At 34.0% G+C, this 23,498-nt stretch overlaps 1 protein-coding gene and 1 pseudogene across 1 annotated transcript in view; both read right to left on the reverse strand.

Moving 5' to 3' along the window:
* Positions 1-804: 804 nt before the first annotated feature.
* LOC128204849 (putative nuclease HARBI1) lies at positions 805-2,620 on the reverse strand (annotated as a pseudogene).
* Positions 2,621-17,449: 14,829 nt separating this feature from the next.
* Positions 17,450-23,498, reverse strand: part of LOC128206179 (uncharacterized) — a 7,678-nt gene continuing 1,629 nt past the window's right edge. Inside the window, exons 3-5 of the mRNA XM_052908484.1 lie at positions 22,333-22,487; positions 20,663-20,832; positions 17,450-20,050 (exon numbers count right to left, since the gene is read on the reverse strand). Coding sequence (XP_052764444.1) covers positions 20,004-20,050; positions 20,663-20,832; positions 22,333-22,487 — 372 coding nt within the window. The 3' untranslated portion in view covers positions 17,450-20,003. The remainder of the gene's footprint in view (positions 20,051-20,662; positions 20,833-22,332; positions 22,488-23,498) is intronic.

The following is a 23,498-nucleotide window of genomic DNA, read 5'->3' on the forward strand; positions in this document are numbered from 1 at the left end:
ACATACCATTATGATGATCAGTCAAAGTTTAAGTATAAGGCAAGGATGATTTTTTACCATAAAAGTCTATATTTCATTTCAAACATATGATAAATATGCATTCTTACTCCCAAAAACAATTTAGGACGATTATAATTATTGTTTTAATATTCCAAAAAGGTTGTATAAATGTCAAAAACATTCTTCTGAAGGATACGGAGTTTAATTTGAAAGAAATGAGCATAGACATGGTATTTCTACCTTAAAGGAGTATAGTAGACCACAGTAAATCTTTTAGCATTTACCAATAATATTTTTGCACATTCTGCTATTAAACATTAATTATTTTATCAGTTATTAATATTTTCATCAAATGCAAACTGAGTTACAAGTTAAAGTTATACATGTGTATGTATCGATTTTGAGTAAGAGTGTCAATTTAAAGCTGCACCCTCTGACATTGAACGTTTTGACAACATTTTTATTTTTTTGTCTAGGAACGAGCCAATTTTTGCGAAGTCCATCGAAACCAGTTATAAAAGATTGCAGACTTTTACAGTTAATTTAAAAAATTGATATTATATGCAATTTTCTTAAACCGTAATGCTTTGATCTATAAAACGATAATTTTCGAACGGAATATGAAAATCTGCTATATGATTTTTTTGTCAGTAGTCTTTTATCACTAGTTTGCAGATGATATCTTGTACGCAAAAGTTTGCTCTTGCCAGGACAAAAAATAAGTTGTAAAAATGGTGAGTCTGTGAGAGTGCAGTTTTAAGACATGAAACCATTAACAGTATAGGATTATGATTCTCTATTTTTTTATGAGCTGAAATATGTCTGTGAAATATGGGCTCTGATCCCCTTGCCATCCATAGGTCCATTGTAAAGCAGGTTTGGTGGTGTGTCATCTTCTTCACCACCTTCTTCAAATGGCTCCTTCTAAAGAATCGAAAGGTTGTACAGGACTGCACAAGCAACAATCACTTTGCAGACCTTTGCAGGCTTCATTCGAATCTGCAATAAGAATTATGAATGAAATACATTGAAATAACTAATTTTTGTATGTATTCTATTCTTGAATGACTTGAAGTTATGAGGACTTTCTTAGATGAATATAAAAAGAGATCAATTAAAAATTATCTCTGTCTATTTTGTTAAAACTATATAATAGATCATCCTAGTTTAAGGAATGTTTGCCATGATAATCCCCTACTGTGCATCTTCTGCTAATTGGGCTGGTGTCACAGTAGGGGCCAATTTCCTGTGTATTCGTTTATTGGCTCAGGGCCATTAAGGGTCCATTTTTTTTATAAAACATCAAAAACTGTTCAGCAGGATACTCAGATTGGAGATATGATAAGCCAATTAGGCAATAAAATTAAGATCAATTAACAGAGGTTGTGTACAAATACACAGGTGTTTTTTTTTGTTTGTTTTTTTTGGGTGGGGGGGCACTTATAGAAGGCTTCAACTAGGCCTTTAACCAAACTAAGCCAAAACAGTACTTTCCAATGTCTGCTAGATGGAACATCAGATGAACTGGAAATACAACGTATGTGTCCCTATGATGTTAGTCCATAAATACATTTTTCAGCTTGCATCAATTCATACTTCTTGCCTAGGAAAAGCCCAATGATCATCTTGATAGGTCACTTACAACTGCAAAACTACACAAGCTTACTTGATGATTGCCAGAACACCATTAGTGAATACCCTTATGCATTAGAAAACATCTTAACATGGTTGCTTATGCATAGGATTTTTTATATACCTTGTGTAGAACATGAAATTTCCTTTTCCATACTCCAAAAACTCTTTCAATGATGTTTCTGGTTTTGACGTGAGCCTTGTTGAATCTTTCCTCACTGGCGTTCCCTGTCAACATAAGTCATAATTTGAGAGATCATTTTTTTATTTCATTTTCATTTGCTTTGTTCATTGTACAACAAAGAATAAGCACAGCTGTATGTATAAACAGAGGTTAGCTAATTAAAATATACAATTGAACTTAAATCATTAATGTTGGTGATAAAGCAGTTTGCCAGACCTTGATGTTTTGACAAAATGCAAGGTGGCCCTGGTTTAATTCTCAGCCTGGGGCATGTGAATTTGGTTGATGGTCACAGAGCTGTATGAGTAAGTCATTTTCAAGTACTTGGTTTTCCCCACGATACATGTAACAATGCCAACTTTCAATTACCATAGCCACAATACCACAGATACTACACATCTCTTAGACATAATTGGTTCAACAACTTACTTGGATTAGCATATGGTGTAAGAAGAAATGTCCTGCATGGGTATCCACTATCCCCTAGCAATATTCCTTTCTCAAAATCTGAAAAGTATGAATGATTTGATAAAAGCAATAATATTAACAAAATTATGAAAGTTATTCTCGCCCAATGAATATTATCATTGATTTAAAAATAGCTTCTTAGCTACATCAGAGAAAATAGAACTTACCTCAGGTTTTATCCCTAAGCAACTATTACACAAGGGGCTTCAGTTGAATTAATGAAAAAAACTTGTATATACCTTGGTGATTCTCTCCCATGTGTTTGCATATACTGGAGGTCCTCCACACATGGGCATCATGACATGACCCTGGCAAACGTGCACTGATGTTTGTGATTTTGCCTGCAGTTCAAAACAGAAAATTCAAAATATATTCAAAAGCTTTGTTATTTTTGTGATTTGTAATGATTTAAACATGGTTGTATTAGCGTATGCTTTAGTAGGGCCTGAATCCTGTTCCCTTAATTTCTTAAGCAAATATCGAGCACTATTTACAGGAAAAGCAATAGTAAGAGTAACACTAGTAATAGACTAGTAATGCACCAGTCAATTGTAACCACGGCCCACCCAGCTCTTGGGGTATACCGGGGATTACCGCGGAAATGTGCTGTGTTTTTACCTTTCAGGTGGCCCCGCAGTGCCGAGTGAATGCGGTGGTTTTGTCTTCGTGCAAAATATAGGAATTGGTCTTACCTAGGCTCCCTGGGGTGCGGGGGCATTCGGCGGGGATTTGACAATCAGTTCGTCCCCGCAGGACGGGGATTTTACCCGGGGTCGGCTGGACCGAAAGTCAAAGTCCCCGCTATTCCCCGGACCTGGGGGGCCGTGGTTACAATTGACTGGTGCAAAACGATAGGACGCTTTTGTGAGTTTCTGTATCATGTCGAGTTTACTGTTTAAAAGTGTATCCATAGCGACCCAGCATGATACTATCACAATGACACGGATTTGTTTTTTTAATAAAGTGTTGTTTTTTATCATGAATATTTTGTAAGCATGACTGTAGTCCTTATTTATCATTCCAACCACAAATGAATCATTAAATGTGTGAAATAAAAATGCGTACCTGATACTTGTAGCTAAAACGTGTAATCCAGGCAAGGGATGGTACTGTTATGTCCAATGGTATTAAGACATTTCCCAACGCGATGTCATTTAACGAAATAATGTTATCGACCGTATTGCTTTTTGAAAGGGTGAGCTCCCCTACCCGAAAGAAGCCAAAAATGCAATGATATAGACTGAAGAACACAGGGATAATTCGTATCTATTTGTGCAAACAATCGATAACTTCGAAAGGCAATTCTTAAAATAGGTAGTGTGATAGGCAGGCGTGTGTCCTTTCCCGCTCGTTGACGGTGGTAGCTTTTTAGGAGTTTAATCACTATAAACTAAGTCGAAGGATCTGGTGCTCCCATCATTTTGGACTTATAACCGATTGCTGTAACATATAATCGTGCAGTGGCCGGGGCGCATGAATGATGGGACACAAATTAGATGAAGAGTACTATGTTATCAACAGGTGGGGGCCATGATTATCCCAGGTTGTGAGTCTTACGAAACACTGAGCATACGATGACAAGCTATAGCCGAATTTAAGTCTTTCAACTTCTGTGAGTAAATGAGGGTGAGGAAATTTCGTCGGTAAAACTTCCGGAAATGCCTCTGGGGACAACTGGCGGAACTTCTACCACATCTTGCTTGAAATATAATCACAAATTGAATTTTCTTTGGTTGTTTTGTAACGCGCTCTAAAAACAATGTCATGCTACATGATGCACAGTATTGAGGGGCGGAGTGGGTGAATCACGCGCTTTGATTTTGAAGATTATTTGTTAATTAAGTATTTCGACTAGGCCCATAGTGTTATACCACATAATCAACTTTTTAACGGAGAGACGAGGGGCCAAAAATGTATACGGCTATTAAAACGGGAACTAGCTCTAAAAATGTCATATCCTTTAAAGTCCCCAATTTGACCAATTGTGATCATTGTGCTGGCCATTTAAACATGCCCTGCTTTAAGCATGCTGCGCCTAAACTGTCGGCGCTGTCAGTCCACCATTCATATCATTTTTTCAGCATGTGCGGACAAAACAAATGCTCGAGAACTTGACAAAAGCGTCGGTGCATGCCTCGATTGAATAAATTTTGTCTTGAGACACGGGTTTTAGGAAAGCCCCAAAGAACGCCCTGGGAAGAAAGTGCTACGCTGTTTTCTGGCGTCATATCAAGCGGTCAAACCAGGTCGATAATTCCACAAACAGCCCAGCGATACTTTGGCTTTGACATGAGCTAAGCTGTTTGGACAGTGTACCAAGGGAGGCAGAAATAGTTGGAAGTGGCTGAAAATCTAGCAACTGATTACCTGTTATTGTGGCACCCTGAGCCAATTCAGCGGGAAATCCTGGTCCCGTCGTAGTACCCTCGATCAGGGTCTTATACGCGGGGTACTCATTAGAAGGCCATCGACTCGTGCAGACCATTGCGGATGGCGCTGTGGCCAATGGCGGGGGAGCCGTCTGTGACGCCTTCACCGTTCACGCGTGGTGACTCAGCCGCCAGACGATTTGACCTTTTGGCCTTGGGTGCGGCTGCATTAGACGGGTCCCTGGGTCTTTTCCCTTAACGGAGCATGGACGACGTCACTATCTTTGTTCCTGTATGGTTTCTCAAATGGGAATGTTGTTATATGTTAGCAGGAATTTGGGAAATGATTTACAGTGTAAATCTTAATTATAGATAACCTTCACGTTTATGAACCTTTTAAATATAACCTATACATTTTCTTGAGGTTTGAAATACCAACGAGGCGTGGTGTGCACATTTAAAGGATTGCCGATTCCAGGCAACGAAATATAAGAATAAGTAAATAATAATTAACAATTATTGCTTGAGATATACAGATAACGTTTCGTTTAACGATTTCATTTACCAATACACAAGTAATTGAGAGAAGATTGATTGCAGAGATGGCTAAACAGAATCGCATTTTGGAGGAGGAAAAAATGTGATACCCTTTGAGAGAATATCAGAAAGGAATAGGAAGTGACGTCATCATTTCTTTCGATATATTAAGCGAAGGTCACAGACAACTTATTGTTGACTTGTGACAAGTAGATGATACAGCGATAAAACAGATTACGGATAGCCGTAACCCTACTATCCGTATTATCAATTGGATTTGTGGCTTTTGTACTTTCAAAAAGGCTATATTGCCATTTATATATTAATGTTTCAAGTTTCAGTTCAATTAGCTTTCAAAACTTCTCGATTTATTTTAAATAAGTTACATAAGGCTATAAATATGATAATATGAAAAAATTAGAGTTAACTAACTTGCCCGGAAAGAGCATATTGTTACTGTGAGTAAGTGTATGAAGTTTGGAGTGGATATACATTTAAAAAAAAATAATATTAAGATACAAACAAAAAACTTGTGGAATGTTAAAAGTTTCAAAGGGCCGTGAATCTTACAAAATTAATATTGGAGTTATTTAACTTACCTTTAATGAGCGCTATGTAACTGTGAGTTAGTTTATGAAGTTTGAAGTTGATATCTTCAATGGTTGTAATGTTAGTAGGAATTTTTTTTTTCTAAAGCAGTACAAAGGGCCATAACTCTTACAATATTTAAGTTTGAGTTAAATATCTGGTCAGGATAGAGCACATTGTTACTGTGAGTGATAGTATTAAGCTTGAAGATGATATAGTCAATGGTGGAAAAGTTATTAATAAAAAACATGAAAAACATGTATTTCTTAAAAGTTTCAGAGGGCCATAACTTTTACAATATTTAAGTTGGAGTTAATTAACAGGTCATGAAAGAGCACATTGTTACTGTGGGTATGTGATTAAGTTTGAAGATGATATATTCAATGGTTGGAAAGTTTCAAATAGAAAACATGAAAAATGTGTATTTTTTAAAAGTTACAAAGGGCAATAACTCTTACAATATTGAAGTTGGAGTTACATAACTGGTCAGGAAAAGCACAATTTTATTGTGAGTAAGTGTTTTAAGTTGATGATATCTTCAATTGTTGAAAAGTTAAGAAAAGAATATGAATAATATATAATGTTTAAAAAGTTTCTGAGGGCCATAACTCTTACAATATTTAAGTTGGAATTAAATACCTTGACATGAAAAGAGAACATGGTTGGTGGGAGTAAGTGTAAGCAGTTATAAGTAGATAGCTTTAATGGTTGTAAAGTTATTATGAAACAAGAACATGAAAAATGTGGACGTACGGACGGACATACGGACGGACGGTGTGATTACTTTAGGGCCTGCCATATAAAAATTGAACCATACAAACGTACTATTTTCATCAGCTCATTTTCGCGAAAAGAGCTTTGTGTAAGGCTTTTGAGGTTGACTGAAAATTGTTTAATGTATACGGATTTAAAAATACCTAGATAATTTTACAGGGGATGTTATTGTTTCAGTACAGTGTCAGAAGATGATATTCACCAGCGAGGTCATTTGTGACAAAACATTGAACACTAAAAAGTCATGTATACACATGTTTTGTAACTGAACATTCTTTATACAACTTCAGTTAAGTTTGGTACTATGGTCTGACAAAGAAGCTAATTTAAAATTAAAAATGTGTATCGTAAATCTAAAAATGAAAATCATATACATGTAAATACAAAGCAGCCATTTAAAAAGGAGGTCTAAGTGACATAATTATACAATGGAAACTACTCGGTCATTACCATATCATATAGCGTTTGTTTCAAATATAGTAAATATGGAATCGATACGTGGACCCCCAATTGTTCAGTTCATGTTATCACTATTGTGCTGTTTTACACGTGTGTCGAAACTCTATGAAATAACGCAAAGGTATGGGTGAATTATAATGAGGATCAAAAAAGAAATCAGATTGCCAAAAACCGTTTCATACTATTTTACACATTCGACATTGAACAATATTGATTTACAATTGCGTGATAGTATTAGAAAATTCCTCGTGCGCTTGTTTCAAATATAGAAACTATGGACTCGTTTAGTGGACATCCAAATTTCCACTTCACGTTATCACTGTTGCGTTGTTTTATGTTAATATTGAAACCCTAAGAAATAACCCAATGGTATGGGTGCATTATAATTAGGACATCATAAAACATTGGATTGCCCCAAAACGTTTCAATTCTACAAGCAGAAAATGCATGTTTAGGTTCGACATTTGAACTATTTTCTGTGGCATATGTTAAAAACTGGTTAAACATATACTGAAATCACTTCCCAAAGAATGGTATTCGGAAGACTTTCATCTTAGACATAACGCAATGCATGTACACATAGTCAAAATAACCACTTATGTACCTGCAAACGCCATGTGTGTCATTGTTCATTAGCTGTTAACGATGTAAACATACATATTTTCTTACGGTTTTGTGTGGACGTGTACTTTTGTTGAGAAATTTACTCGTACATCATTAGTTGGAGATGCTTTTTTATGTATATGATAACATTCTATAGAACAATGCAATACATATTGAGTTTGAATGTCATTCCGTTGACGAGCACTTTCTGTTTTCTTTCCCTCTTTGTACATCTTTTATAACAAGTAAGTGCTGAAAATGATGTCTAAATTATAATTATGAATTCGTGTTTTATATTGTCAGCTTCATGTTTTATATCGCCAGTGTCGTTAGCGTACTCTGCTTCTTCTGTTACTGTCATATGTGTATTTGCAAGACATTTTTGTCTGCCATCGTCAAACGTGTAATATAAACCTTAAGAGGAAGCTATGTGCAAATTTTGGTACTGGCGAAAAAGTGCTCCTATACCTATAGATTTTGGAAAAGTAAACCTTCGACTAGATGTAAAGTTGCATCTCAAAATGACGCAGTTCAAAAGAGATTAAGCTAGAAGATAACAATCAGCTAGTGTCATTTATAACTTAGATTATCTCTTCTGGTAAGCCTCGGTTTTTTCAAAGCCGCCCCAGGAATATCTGGGTAGAAATGTACTACAATTAGACCTTAAGCTGCCAATTGACTCTATGACTTAGATTATCTCTTCTGGTACACCTCGTTTTTTCCGAAGCCGCCCCAGGAATATCTGAGTAGAAATGTACTACTATTAGACCTTAAGCTGCCAATTGACTCTATGTCTTATATTATCTTTTCTGGTAAGCCTCGGTTTTTCGAAGCCGCTGCAGGCATATCTGAGTATAAATGTACTACTATTAGACCTTAAGCTGCGAAATGACCCTATGACTTAGATTATTTCTTCTGGTAAGCCTCGGTTTTTTCGAGGCCGCCGTAGTCATATCTGAGCAGAAATGTACTACTATTACACATTAAGCTGCCAATTGACCCTATGACTTAGATTATCTCTTCTGGTAATCCTCGGTTTTTTCGAAGCCGCACCAGGAATATCTGAGTAGAAATGTACTACTATTAGACATTAAGCTGCCAATTGACCCTGCTCCCCCCAGGGGGAATTTTGAAGGTTAGGATTTTCTTAAAGCTTCAGCAAAACGCCACAAAATGAGATATGTTTACGCTCTGAGGGAGAGGGCATAAGTGAGAAACGGGCTTTTAAACCTAAGTAGTTAGTTTTAAGTTTTATCTGTACTATTTCTTCCATGTATAATGATCGTTTATCAGATAAAAGTAGGTATATCATCGTTCTTAAGTTCTATGAAGGTTTCCTAATAATTCATACCGCGTGAATTGGTGTAAATAACGTTACTGTTAAAACGTAACATAAATTGCAACGTTTTTATAGAAATAATACGTTACGCAAAGTGCTTATACAAATAAAGTCATGTTATTTTGCTTGATCAAAGAGGTATGCCATATTTTAAAACCGTATTAAACGATTTCATCAATAACACTTTCTTATGATTGTGCAGATAACGCGGGTGTAATTTACGTTCCTTTTAGTTATTTATATATTCTCATTTACTTTACTGTGTTCGTTTCTATGATGGGTTTTTCTTTTTGCATTTATGTAGATAGTTTAGAAAATCACTGAACTTAATTTCAATGTAGATATATACCGGAGCAACGGGTTTTCGACCGCCTAAGGATTATTTACAATTTAATTATAAATGATGTTTTCTGACAGTTCTACTGTTATGGTTAACAACTGGAGCTTATCTTCACCGGAAGTGACGCAAAATAGAAGTGTTTTACCCATTTACGAGCCGATATTGCCAGTGCTGTCATTATTCTACTTGTCGGTGTGCGTGTTACTATTTTGTGTTCTTTATGTATAGGGTTTAAGTATCAAAATGTTATATAAATATATTATGCTAAAGTTCAACGAGTTCATCAAGTCAACATAGGCGATCGTCTTAAGAAAATGTCGATAGCATCTGTCACGCAAAACAAATTGTTTATTTTAAAAAAATAAATTCCTACAAGTGTTTATGGTCTTTGGCAATTTTACGAAAAATATCCTCCTATCAAATATTTAGGCTCCATATTTCCCTTTTGTTATGCTATTGTATGATTTACTAGCATATTTGGCATTGGAAGATAAAACATGTTTAGGTAATTAACGCACATTATTCTGTTATAAATTGTGTATGTTACAATAATAAATGAAACATAAATGAAACATAAGTTTTGGATGGTATTGTGTGTGCTCTATTGTTTAGTAAAAAACAACGAACATTAAAGTAAGTTCCACTGGACTGGTACTGTTAAAGTAATGGAAAGAACTTTCATTAATTTAGTTTGTTTGGTATATTTGGCATTGATTTTTCGGAAAGAACAGGTAATGTGCGATCGTTTGTGATGACGTTACTTCTGTATCTATCAATGGTTTGTCTCACCGGGCCGGCGATACAGGTTTCTTTTGACAGCAGGTATGGTATTAAGACAGCATTTGCAGGTTGCCTAACGCTATAGAACAGCGAGAAGAAGAGCTATAAACACTTGCCTTTGAAATAAGAAAATGACATACACGTTATATGTAATACCGATTTAATGCGAGAGTCGGCTCGTCCATTGTATTCGTACTTTGGCAGATAGTTTGGAATTGAAACCCTACAATAAGATAAGTAGCATATTTAACATAATGGTTAGGTAGTTGTTAGTTTATATATCAACGGTGACCCATTTTGCTTCGCATTGCGTGTCCATTACTCATTGAATTTCACGTGAACATTTTATTTGTAAACACGTTTATAAGCATGATATAAGGTAATGTGCGCACAAACATATGTCTGGGACGTTAGGTGGCCTAACGCTATAGAACAGCGAGAAGAAGCGCAAAATATTAACGCTTGCCTTTGAAAAAAGAAAATGACAAACACGTTTTATGTAATACCGATTTAATGCGAGAGTCGGCTCGTCCATTGTATTCGTACTTTGGCAGATAGTTTGGAATTGAAACCCTACAATAAGATAAGTAGCATATTTAACATAATGGTTAGGTAGTTGTTAGTGTATATATCAACGGTGACCCATTTAGCATCACATTGCTCATTGTATTTCACGTGAACATTTTATTTGTAAACACTTTTATCAGCATGATATAAGGTAATGTGCGCACAAAGACATGTCTGGGACTCACAGGACCTATTGTTAAGAAACACGTGAATAGAAGGGAGATACTAAGGGAAATATTCAAGAAGACCATCATTTATCGGTAAGGTAATTTTGATACGTGTGTGGTTGTACATGGTGATTGTACGTTGTGTCTCTAGTTCATTGTCCTTGTGACTCTAAACAGGGTTTATATTTGAATTGTGACTATTTTCATTGTATTTTTCAACAGGAATCACTCTTGCTAATGCGTCTGATTATCTGCCACCTTACGAACACCACAAAGAGACCACAAACCCAATCAGAAGGCCAAAAATTATCTTGCTTAGTCATTCTACTTGTTAATAAGTTTTTTGTGAGGTCAAGACCGGGCACCGATATCACGAAAATTCACAATCTTATCTCATTTTGCACACAACAGCATAGCATGGTAAAATTACCATGTTCTAGTCAGTTGTTTCATGCAAACTAACTGACCTTATTTTATATTACATACCTATATCGATAATGCGCTTTTCAAGAGGGACCAATATGAGACTTTGATGTTATTTGGTAAAAATAATTGTTGCGATAGAAAAATAACAAAAGGTATCCGAGTCATTCTACTTATTAATAAGTTCCTTTGTGAAATCAAGACCGTGCACCGATATCACGAAATTTCACAATCTCATCTCATTTTGCAACAGCATAGCATGGTTAAAAAACGTTTATGTTTTACTCTTTTTAAACGTGCATTCTCGCAAAGAATAAGTTCATTAAAAGCATTCTTTAAAATAACCTTAAAGGGACTCACAGACGATCAAATAGCGAAAAAAACTGACCTTATTTTTACATACCTATATCATAATCTATGCGATAATGCGCTCTTCAAGAGGGACCAATATGAGACTTTGATGTTATTTGGTAAAAATAATTGCTGAGATTGAGCAATAACTAAAGGCATCCGATGTACAAATAAGCTGATTATTTATCGTGCCATGGTCGTGCCATGGTGTTAATGGTAAATTTTGATGCCTGGTGACCCCATATAAATTTGGTTTTATTTAAAAGCGTATTGCTAGTCGATTACTAACATGTGACATAAATTAGCGAAAATTCAGTACAAAATTAAAGTTGCAATAGTTGTGTCGTTAAAATATTTGTATATAATTTCTCTACACATTAAACCCTTTCAAATGGTGCCAAATAACATGGGGTCATCAAGAATCAACTTTTAAATTATTTCAATTAATTTCAGTACATCGATACAGCCGAAAATTATTTTGACTATTTCTTTCCAATTTTTCATTGCTACAATGGTGAGCGTGAAACTCAGACGCAACGCAGAGCCACTAAAAATAAAATAAAATATAGCCTTCCACTTCTGACATCATTATTGATAGTGGGAGAAACTAACACTAGATATGGAGTTACTAAGAAATATTCTGGAATTAATAATTGTACAATTAGTACTAGAATAATGATATTGGATGCAGCTTCCAGCACGCAGATTTTCGAAATTGTGCGGAAGTGACCGTTAACCTTATGAATCGCTTTGAAATTCTACCTGCTGACCGAACTAAATGTGCCCGGCGATAGGCACAGGTAAAACAGAACCAGCAAGAAATGGGTATAAAAAACACTCGTGCATAATTTCAATACCTCGGGTTATGGGTGAAATAAATATTACTTAAAACACAACCACTTCCGATTTTTATTTAACCTCTTCCAGCGAAATACAAAAAAGACATTGGAGATATATAGAGGATATCACTATGAAACAGGTAAAGTAATGTCATACACTGAAACAAACAAGTCTTATCTTTATTTTAGGCTTACAATTTATCAAAAATAGCGCCAAATGTGAACCAAATGAAATCATAACGGAAACGACGTCCTTCATATATCTTTCCACAGTGTGCATTTACATTCGTTCTTTTTCATTGAAACTGACTAAAATGAGAGAAATAGTGAAATTATACGTTATTTCCCCTATTATCTTGTATTGAAGTGATATTTTGGGTTTTGAAAAAGAATATTTTTTTATTATTATTTTCGATTGAAATTTTGTAAATAACTCTCAAAAATAACATCATCAAACCTCAAATTTATGGTTAAAGGACAATTAATCCCGTTATCTTAGAAGTTCTTTGTATTTTGGGCAAAAGTATTGGATTAGAAAAGTGACAAAATAAGTAATATTTTACACACCAAACACAAATTTTTGGACTACAAGTTATAACAATACTACTAGTTTCAGCTCTTCCCAAGCGGTATAAATTTGAAAAAAACAGACTTAACTGTTTTGAGTTTGTAATAATAATTGGTTGCCACAAAAAATACATCCATTGTACTAACATCACAGAGCAGTTACATTGTGTTTGAGGGCAATGTTCAAAGGAAGTGCTTTACTACTTGTATATACCTTTGGACTTAACCAAATAGCAGACTGCTTTTATCATTTGCTTTATATTCTATATTAAATAATAGTTTGGTTGCACATATCTTTTAAACTCGACCTGAATTTGTTAAGCATGTTACTATTACGAGCATGCATATCAGGTCGGTTCCACATATATATGCTAGACAAAACTGTTGACTTTGAATAAACACTCAAACGTCTGGTAATGTATCATTGTTATGACAAGCAGATAATTGGACATTTTTTCAATTGTTTGTGCCATTTGATTACAAAGATACTGTGGCAATCTATCATTGTTTTGGCAATGAATTAAAATTATTGTTTGCATTTTTAACGAACAATTAATTAATTGATCGAGTTTACCCGGTTATAACTCTAGCTGCTTCACTATTTTTTAACATTCTGTTCATAGACGGAACAAATATTCCATGCTGAAGATGAATATTCCAGCAGTGTTTTTCTACCAAATTTGAATTTCAATTTCATCATTTATCCAAGCACTCAGAGGCTGATTTAATAACATGTCGTATAAGCACATGTCATGTTCAATTTGTTTTAAACTAAAGTCCTATGTGTTAATGATGTTCAGTAAAAATCAACAAAGTGCCGAACAACTTGTTTTGATTCACTGTTTCATTATTGTTAGAAATTGTTGTTATTACATGCTTTTTATATGCCTTGATATAAATAAGTTCGAGTACCAGATTGGAACCAAAAGACGCTGGTCAAGCGCATTCTTTACACTAATATTTTCAATCTTTACAGCGACAAGTGACATATTACCTTAAGCAAATCATAACATTTGCCACTTTATTTGCTGAAATGATGATCCTGGTTTAAGGCTCAGTGTACCTTTGACCTAGAAATTTACTTAAATCACCAACCTGATATAGCTTAGGTCCCAGGATTACTCGACCTTATGTCTCATGCTCCATGTCATACTGGGTTCCTGTTTGGCTTTGGTCATGTGTTTTCTTTAACAAGTCATCGTATTCAGAAATACATATCGGCACTTTGATTTGAGTGTTATTGGTTTATATAATAAATATCAGTTGAAATGATTTAAGGCGGGAAAACTTGTTGTTATTATGTCTGTCGCAAATCTCATTTTACATTTATATTATGGTATTATTATTTAATACAATTTGCTTGTACTAGTTTAAACATTGATTTAAAATCAATCATTAGGTAGTATTGTATCGACACGATACGGTAACACTTGATCAATTTTCACTGCTCTGACCATTTTTACGTCATCATAATTTGTACATGTTTTGGGTGTGTAATTCTCTAGTTAGTTGGGAACAGGTTTTTGACCAAAACAGACGTGTAACATTCTCTGGGTGGACGGACGGAACTGCCACGTCTGCAGTTATGCAGCCGAAAAGCTGTTGGGGAATGAATGTGCATTAATACTAAGTATTATTAACACCTGACGCCAGGGTAAGTGCCATTACATTATAATTGTTTTATAGACATTCTTGCATTACAATTTAGGTTTGTAAATACAGTTAAATATTGTCTCTTGTACATGTACTTTGCAGTTTTTTATATTGCAAGTAAGCGTTGTAAGCATTATTTGCTCATATAATTATCTAGAGAACTATTTTTATTCGTGTTAAACTATAATTGTTTAGATTCTCACTGTTTTGCCTTGACTGGGAATGAACCGACATTTTATTGTTTTGCTTTGCATAATTGTTGAGAGTAAAAGTGTATAATCATGCTTGTTAAATATAATTTAGGTAAGCAATGATATAGTAAATAGTATGACTTATGTCGTAATTTTGAATGTCAGGTTATACGTAAACAGCAGAACATCGTTTGCTATGGTTGTCACGTTACGGTTACATTGATGTTTTGGGGCTCATGACGTCAGAGAACGTTTTCAACGTAGTTGGGCTTCCGGACGCTAACAGGGCGGGATGTCAGTGGACCTCGTGTTTGTACCGGTAACGCAGGCTGGTGCTGAGGACGGATACGCCTAGGTGGGCGTTGATATATCCTATCGTGGACGTCGAGAGGCGGGACGTGTATTGGGATTGGCATCTGAGTGACGTCAGTGTTGACGTCTAAGTGACGCCTGTATTTCCTGTGGTCGGCGTCTGTGTGACGTCGATGCGTCTGTGTGGTGTCTGTGTGACGCCGTTGTCGACACCCGGGTGACGTCTGTGTGACGTTTACGTTAGCAGGAGATTGAGATAGTGGAGTGGTAGACTGGTAACAGCGTAACAGTGTGGCAGTAGTGACATTCAACCATATTACATAATAAGATCTCTCTTTATTTATTGTAATTTATGTAAATAATATATTTGTTAAAACTTGTATTGTCAGTTGTAAATTTCTTCATAACAATTATGACTGCCCCTCTCCATGCCATTCCTGACCTTTGACAATGTCTTTCATGAAACTATACCAAAGATAACACTGTGTTCCTTATCTTTGCTATTACGTTAGCAACAGGGTCTACTTTATTTCCTTATTTGCTTTTATCATTTCAAACTCACGCCAAGTGAAAGCATTGAGTTGTAAAGGAAATATATACTAGAAAGTTTGATAATTTTGCAGTGCTCATTGTCTTAATTCAGCTTAGTAATCACAGTTAGCTTTGATTGGTTAATGCAACTTCCGGTTGTCGCGTGTTGCAAAATGGATGTCACTCACAGTATCGATAACCTCAATATATTATGTGATACTTATTACAGCTCATTCGAAAAGGGTGTCACTTGAAATCACAGTATCGGTAGACCCTCGTGGGAATTATTATGTGATACTCACTGGCGCTCATTTGCAAAAGTATGCCACTTGATATCAGAGTATCGATAATCTCCTGTACGATATATTCGGAAATACTCATTGTCGCTCATTTGAAAAGGCTGTCAATTCGAAACACAGGATCGATAGACTCTTGTGCGAAATAGTATGTGACACTCACTGACTATCATTTAAGAAAGGTTGTCACTTGAAATCACAGTATCGGGAGACCCTTGTTCGAATTATTATGTGATACTCACTGGCGCTTATTTGCAAAAGTATGCCACTTGATATCAGAGTATCGATAATCTCCTGTACGAGATATTCGGAAATACTCATTGTCGCTCATTTAAAAAGGATGTCATTTGACATCATAGTATCGAAAACCTTTGGTTCGATATATTCTGTGATTCTCATTGTTGCTCATTCGAAAGGTTGTCACTAAAATTCACTGTATCTATAATCTCTAGTACGATATATTCTGTGATATTCATTGTTGCTCATTCAAAAAGAATGTCAATTGAAATAACAGAATCGATAAACTCTAGTGTGAAATATTCTGTAATACTCAGTGTCGGCAATACGATGAGGATGTCACTTGAAATCACAGTATAAATACTGCTTAGTATGATATATTTGTTGGTGTTCATTGTTGCTCATTCAATTTGAATGTCATTTGAATGCACCGTTTCGATAATGCATAATATTCTGTTATTCACATTTTCACTCATTCGGAAAGGTTGTCACTTGAAATCACAGTATCGGTAGACCCTTGTGGGAATTATTATGTGATACTCACTGGCGCTTATTTGCAAAAGTATGCCACTTGATATCAGAGTATCGATAATCTCCTGTACGATATATTCGGAAATACTCATTGTCGCTCATTTGAAAAGGATGTCCCTTGACATCATAGTATCGAAAACCTTTAGTTCGATATATTCTGTGATTCTCATTGTTGCTCATTCGAAAAGGTTGTCACTAAAATTCACTGTATCGATTATCTCTGGTACGATATATTCTGTGATATTCATTGTTGCTCATTCAAAAAGAATGTCAATTAAAATAACAGAATCGATAAACTCTAGTGTGAAATATTCTGTAATACTCAGTGTCGGCAATACGATGAGGATGTCACTTGAAATCACAGTATAAATACTGTTTAGTACGATATATTTGTTGGTGTTCATTGTTGCTCATTCAATTTGAATGTCATTTGAATGCAACCTTTCGATAATGTATAATATTCTGTTATTCACATTTTCACTCATTTGAAAAGGTTGTCACTTGAAATCACAGTATCAATTATCTTTAATGCGATATATTATGTGATGCTAATTTTCGCTCATTCGAAAAGGACGAAACCTGAAATCACAGTCTCGATAATATCTAGTGCGAAATATTCTGTGATACACCTTTTCGTGTCGATAATCTTGAGTGAATTTTATTCTGTTATTTACCTCTGGACTGTTGTTTAATCAAATAGAAACATGTGTATATGAGTGCGAGTATTTATTAGCAATATGTACAAGCATTTAATGAATACGATGTATGATGTCTTTTTTATTCTTTGCTCAAGGAAAGTTCATTTATTCATCCAAAAACACATTCAGAACATATACAAAGCACCATTTAAAATATCATGTCTTGGTCAGTAAGCATGATATTATTGACACCGATTGTTTCTGTATTAATAAACATGATTGATAAAGGATAAAACAACGGTTGTTAAAGCTGAAAACAGTTCAGTTTTTCAATATTTTTAAAAACAATATCTATGAATGAAAAAAATAGGAGAAAAAAGAAACATGCAAACACTTATTTAACATACCGTATCAGTAAACTTGACACACTTTTTGTATTCTATAAATCTGAAAGTAGTTATGAAAGAAACTATCTTACAATCGTCCAGTAAAACTTATATCTCTATCTTAAAGCTTTGTGTCATTAAACATTTCCCATGCCAGCCCTAGGCTGTTATTGAAACCAGAAACTTTCGGAAATATTTGTCCCTGTTAGGAAAACGTATTTTGTTTTAATTCTAGAAAAAGGACATCAAAATGATTGTTTCCATAGCATAATAAAACAAACAAACTACTTATGACAATACTTAAATCAACTTAGTTTAATGTTTGTATTAATATGTTGTAGTACAGGTCGTATATTACTACACTCCCGAAAGTAATACGGATTCTTCACAACATCACAAAAGAAACATAATTAACTGCCCACTGTCGATATTTCACCAAAAAGAATCAAATAAATATTTGTATATGACATTCAAGTTTAGGTCAATACATTAACTAGATAAAACGTGTTTTGGGTCTTTTGATGAAGAAACATACTTTAAAATTGAACAAAACATATTGCTACTGTATGCACGCAATATGATAACAAGGCTACTTAAAGTGTTCAGCCCACAATAAGCCATGACTATTAGCAGCCTATTATTAAATTGTACCTTCATAAAAAAAATGCAAATTTTATTTAGTTTTGTTTTCTCTTATTAAACGATTTAAAATGTTTTCAAAACTATGATCGTACACAGTCATTTTATTTATCAAAATCAACATTTTTATTACTCTCTATATTATCGTTGGTTAAGTAGTTTAAATTACATGGATTCCTAAGTTAAACCACAACCGACGTTGATAAGCACATACTAATAAAATGTCAGTCAAATAATGCTCTCTCTCATAAAGCACATACAATAGTGGAATACAGAAACTGTGCTAGGACAATCAATCAAATACTTATAACTAATATTAAGTCAAATCTCACCCGGAATATATAATAAGAGAAAACAGTTACTTGCAAGGACAGTCAATCAAATACTAATAAAAGATATTAAGCCAAATCTCACCCGGAATATAAAATCACGGAACACAGTAACTTGCATGAACATTCAAACAAATACTAATAAAACATATTTAGCCAAATCTCACCCGGAATATATAATAAGAGAAAACAGTTACTTGCATGGACAGTCAATCAAATACTAATAAAAAACATTAAACCAAAGCTCACCATGAATATTCAATAAGAGAATAAAGTAACTTGCATGGACAATCAATCAAATACTAATAAAAGATATTAAGCCAAATCTCACCCGGAATATATAAAAGCGGATTACAGTAAATGAGCATGGACAATCAATCAAATACTAATAAAATATATTAAACCAAATCTCACCCATAATATATAATAGCGTAATACAGTTACTGTGCATGGACAATCAATCAAATACTAATAGAAGATATTAAGACAAATCTCACCCATAATATATAATAGCGTAATACAGTTACTGTGCATGGACAATCAATCAAATACTAATAGAAGATATTAAGACAAATCTCACCCATAATATATAATAGCGTAATACAGTTACTGTGCATGGACAATCAATCAAATACTAATAGAAGGTATTAAGACAAATCTCACCCATAATATATAATAGCGTAATACAGTTACTGTGTATGGACAGTCATACTGGATGTAAACAAATCAGCTGGATAAGTATTTAAAAAATGGTGACAAGATTGTGAGCAAATTCAGATATAATAGTTATTTTAAAAGTTATTAAATGGTGTTCAAAGCGTACCTATTTGTCCCAGAGTTACGTTAATACGTTAAATGGACTTGGTTAAAGGTTGTACGTTTTCAACATCTCTCTTTTCAATTGTTCAAATTGAAGTTTATTCCTTACTATTATGAAATAACACCAAATATTAAATTGCAGATACTCACTTGAAACTAATTTTTTTCATCCGAGTCTAAAATCATTCAATGTTCAACAGCGTTACTAACGATTTTCGTCAAAATAAAGAATAGTTTGTCATATGTTTTAGAAATCTGTTAACAATAGCAGAATAGGGTTTTTGTTAAGCTTTTGGTGATGTTTTATCATTGCTACAAGCACTTTGTTAGTATTTTAGATGCAATTACGTTGTTGGATGTCTGACCCTTGAACGAGTCACTTTAAAAAGTTGACATATGTAGCTCACAACTTTCTTTCCTTACAAACTATTTCGTATTCAACTCGGATTGTTTATTAATGTTTGAAGGTAATGACCATGGTGTCCGCAAATGCCATTGTTTCTAAAACAGAGAAAGAAACACATTTAAATACAAAATGATACTCGTACATATAACATAAAGACTTTATTTGGTCATAACATTTGCATTATTTAGTGCTCGCAAACAAGTTAAAATGTATTAACGCAAAGGGACAGGGGTTATAACCTCGTGCATGCCAAGATGTGGGTTATCTAGGTCCCTTTTCAAGATTGTTGTGTTGCCATCCATCATTAATACAAAAAATAGCTACTGGTAAAGTTTCAACATAATGTTACAAAATGTTAATTTGAATATTTTTTAAGATTTCAGAGAGCTTTTTTGATATAGGCATTATGTTATTTAAAAAGCAAATCAATGAAATTGCTATATAATCATAGTAACATTTTGTGTTATTACCACCCTTTGATAGATTATATCATAATAGTGAATTCATTATGGTTCTATTAAAAATGTAATCAGTGCAATAATAATATGATGATTAATCAATATAAATTAAACATAAAAATAATCTCGATGTTAATAAATAAAATTCACCAACAAATCTTTTCATCCTAATGATAGATGGTTTTCCTTTAAACAAAAAAGTGTATGTTTTACCTTACAAAGATTGGTAGAACAATATAAATTGTTTACCCGGTGTATTGTCAACTGGTGCCTTGCAACTCAGAGGGTGATACACAATTACAGGTTTGTCAGCAGGAAGTTGAAATGTGCACGCAGAGTTATCAACTTCGAATACTCTTAGATAAGTTGTTTGAGGGTTCAAGCACACATCAGCTAAATCTACCTTGAAAGGGGAATCACTGAAAAATACAATGGTTTATTTTTACATTGCTTACTAGAAATGCCGAAACATAAACGAAAGGAGATGAAGGCGTACTTTAATTTAATGAGGACATTCAAATGGTGATTTGTATCCGCAATTGTGATGAACGGTGTAATTGTACCGCCTTTCAGTTGCTGTGTTGGGGAAAATTAAAGCTGAGGTGAGTTTTCAAGATTAAGATATATTGATACTGCATGATTATTTTACTTTTCGTTGTCTGAAGTTATTGTATTGAACTGAATACAAAAGGAATTTATTCCAGTACATGGACAAATGCACGAAATAATACAGAGAAGCCCGTCCATTCACAAAAGGGATTGTCAAATCGATCCCAATTCACACACTCCTTTTCTGCACGAGTCATGTTTAGGTTTTAAGCATTCCTTTTTAAAGATAGAACCAGGATAACGAAACGAGTTGTGATTTTTTTATTTCCAAGCATTTTTCATCAATAACTGTCTGATATTAGAAAATGTTCGGTAGTGCGAACGAATTAGTATTTATAAAAATTCAAAACTACACATGAAGTCACAAAATGTTCGGTCTTCCAAACAAATTTGATATGGTCAAAATTTCAAACTAAAATCATAATGCAAATTGAATTTTTTTCGGTTGTCCGAAAAAAATTGAAATGGTAAAAATTAAAAATTATTGAAAAAACAAACTATGAAATCACTTAACTTTCGGTCCGAGCAGTTTTGATTGGTCACGTTTGAAATGTTCAAAATTGAAAACAAATGAAAATCAATACACAAAATCACAAAATAATCGGTGGTCAAAACAAATTTGGAATGGACAAAATCTAAACTAACATAAAAATGTTAATTAAATAATGTTCGGCCTCAGCAGTACATAACACAACAGACAGTAGTATCGGTTTTAAAAAGATATTTGGCGTTGTGCAGAGGAGGAAAACATAAACTAATTAGTCCTTTGCGGACTTAGATTGATGAGGATAGGTTTTTGTTTCTGAATGTAATAAAAAATAAACTGCTAGAAATATATACCTACAGCTGTGTATTATTTAACACCGTATGATCTTTTTATTTATAAATATTTATGCACGAGATTTGGAATAATGGCTCTTAGCATTTTTTGAAAAGTAATTATCGGTTTAGGAAGTAGTTGGGGTTTACCTATTAGTTTGTTATTATTTGTTTTATTCTTAAGTTTCCTCATATTAATGCATACTTTGATAAGATTTACCATTAACGTTTTTACTTTATTCGGGATTGTTGGGTTAAGGGTAAGGTTGTGCATTGTGATTGTTTTTTTATCTATGTCTTTGGCGCTGTGCCATTAAACGGGGTTTATGTTTAATCTTTCGACGTCTGGACTTGTTTCTGTAGTTTTAATATACATATTAATATTAACAATTCAAATAATACCATGCGTTTTACCATGAAAATCATCAAAATGCGCGAAAAAAAAGGTATGAGTGTGCGAAAAGGATAGCTTTTCTATACTTATAACTCACCCGGGCCCAAAATAGAAAGAAGAGCCATCACCTAGAGTTGACCAGCTGGTGGCGATAACGCGCGCTTCGGTAAACCAGTCTGTGATTGTAGATCCAATACCGTCAAAAGTGATGAACTGTACAACATTGCCATTTTTCAGCAGTGTTATGCTGACCTGTAAAATAATTTTGAAATAAGAAATCGCCTGTTACGGGCTCTCGGTAAATTATAATATTCTCACATTATATATATATATATATATATATATATATATATAAATATATATATATATATATATATATATATATATATATATATATATATATATATATATATATATATATATATATATATATATATATATATATATATATATATATATATATATATTATGTACACAAAAAATATTTCGTTCATTATTTTCTCACCAGTTGTCTATAAGTTACTATATAGTTACATAGATATATATGAGGAACAGCAGTAATGCCATTAGGTGTGATTTGTTCACTTCGGTGAGTGGCACTTTGTTCTTCACTTAAATCTTTTGTTTTGGTTCAAAGATGTTCATTGAAAAGCCCCACCCATCATCTGCAAGTAATGATAAATAGAGACAATCCGGGTTAATCTTCCTCAAAAGTCTTTCGATTAACATTTACCCGAGCAATGCTTATACTTCATTTCATTGATTGTTTGTCTAAAACTATAAGTAATATCCGTAGTATTCTTCGATTGGCAAATATTTAGGAAGGCTATGCAATTTTAGGAAAACGGTTTTAATGCTGGGTGGGCTACATGTTAAAAATAGTGTTTGGGAAGCAATGCAATTTGATGACAAATAAATTGCTAAAATAACTTGTTCAGAATGTCTTTAAAGTATCGATATTTCGACCGTGGGCAAGTGCATTGATAGTTTCAATAACATTGCTTTTGGTATACCTGGACTAGGCAAGGAATCAGAGCATGGACAGCCGGCAGTCAAAAATAACAGATAAGCCAAACATGAACAGATCACAAAGCTAATGATAAGTCTGAAAAATAGGTTATTTAAAACATGAATAGTAGAATTGTAGACTTCGATTAAGCTGTTCAATACAAAGCTGGAAATCAGGTTGTCCATGCCATTAAGTTGGCAATTGATGGACTAAACAGAAAAGAAATGCAGAATTGAAAAAAAAAACAACATAAC

Source organism: Mya arenaria, chromosome 10 (assembly GCF_026914265.1).
Source record: "Mya arenaria isolate MELC-2E11 chromosome 10, ASM2691426v1".
Lineage (NCBI taxonomy): Eukaryota > Metazoa > Mollusca > Bivalvia > Myida > Myidae > Mya > Mya arenaria.